General features: G+C 73.4%; 1 protein-coding gene across 1 annotated transcript in view; it reads left to right on the forward strand.

The window, feature by feature from the left end:
* Nucleotides 1-1,026, forward strand: part of TRPM2 (transient receptor potential cation channel, subfamily M, member 2) — a 23,631-nt gene that overhangs the window by 13,762 nt on the left and 8,843 nt on the right. Inside the window, 3 exon segments of the mRNA XM_012731191.1 lie at nucleotides 46-318; nucleotides 321-335; nucleotides 860-987. Of these exon segments, the coding sequence (XP_012586645.1) occupies nucleotides 46-318; nucleotides 321-335; nucleotides 860-987 (416 nt within the window).

Consider the following 1,026-nt stretch of genomic DNA (forward strand, 5'->3'; position numbering starts at 1 on the left):
GGCAGGCCCACCCTGCGGGGCAGCGCCTCACTGGCCGCCGCCCACAGCCCTCGGAGCTGCACCCCGCCGCGAGGATCGCGCTCGTCTCCGACAAGCCCGAGTTCCTGCGGCTCTTCCTGGAGCGCGGGGTGCAGCTGGCCGAGCTGGTGTCGCCGGACGCGCTGCTCGCCCTGTACCGGGACCTGGACCCCGCCTGCCTCTTCCACCGCAAGCTGCAGAGGGCGCTGGGCGATCACAAAGCCTGGGCCGCCCTGCAGCTGTGCCACGTGTCCGACGTGCTGTCGCACCTGCTGGGGGGCTCCACGCAGCCTCTGTACCCTGGCCTCGGCCGGCAGGTGAGCCCCGATTCCCGCTGACTGGCGGGAAGTGGCCCGCCTCCGCGTGAGGGGCGGCGGGTGGGCCCTGCTGGTGGACGGTGGGCTCGCGCTCGCGCTGCCCAGGCCCAGGGCCCCGTCACGGGCAGCCACAGCCGGACTGCGGGCCACACCCCCGCCGTGGAAGCAGGGGCAGGGAGCCCCCCACCTTTGGGTCCGCTGGCCTTTCTTAGCCGCCCCGAGAGGGGGCCTGGCCGTCTCCCGCGGGCCGACCCTGCCTGCCCTCCGCATGCTGGACGCTGGGGCCTGACCTCCAAGAGGACGGGGTCGGGGCCAGGGTGCCCATCCTGTCCTTGTCTCCCCGACTTCCTGCATTTAGGGGCCCGCAAAAGGCCCAGCGATAAGCGGATAAGCAGGTTTCCTTGCAGCGACCCTTCGGGAGCTTCCACCGTCACCTCGTTAGAGGAAGCGGGTTCCGGGGGTGCTGGGGGCCAGGGCGCGTGCGCGGCTCCCGGATGAGGCCTGGCCGCGGGGCCCCAATGCAGCTTGGGTGCTGGTGTTCCCCCAGAAGCACCCCTGCCGCCAGGCCGCCGCCGCCGACCCGGTGCGGGACCTTCTCATCTGGGCCGTGGTCCAGGGCCGCCGGGAGCTGGCGGAGATCGTCTGGGCTCAGGTAGCAGCCTGCCCGGGCGCGGGGTGCTGCCGGCCGGGC

The sequence above is a fragment of the Condylura cristata genome, unplaced genomic scaffold (genome assembly GCF_000260355.1).
Source record: "Condylura cristata isolate star-nosed mole 26May11 unplaced genomic scaffold, ConCri1.0 scaffold00003, whole genome shotgun sequence".
NCBI lineage: Eukaryota > Metazoa > Chordata > Mammalia > Eulipotyphla > Talpidae > Condylura > Condylura cristata.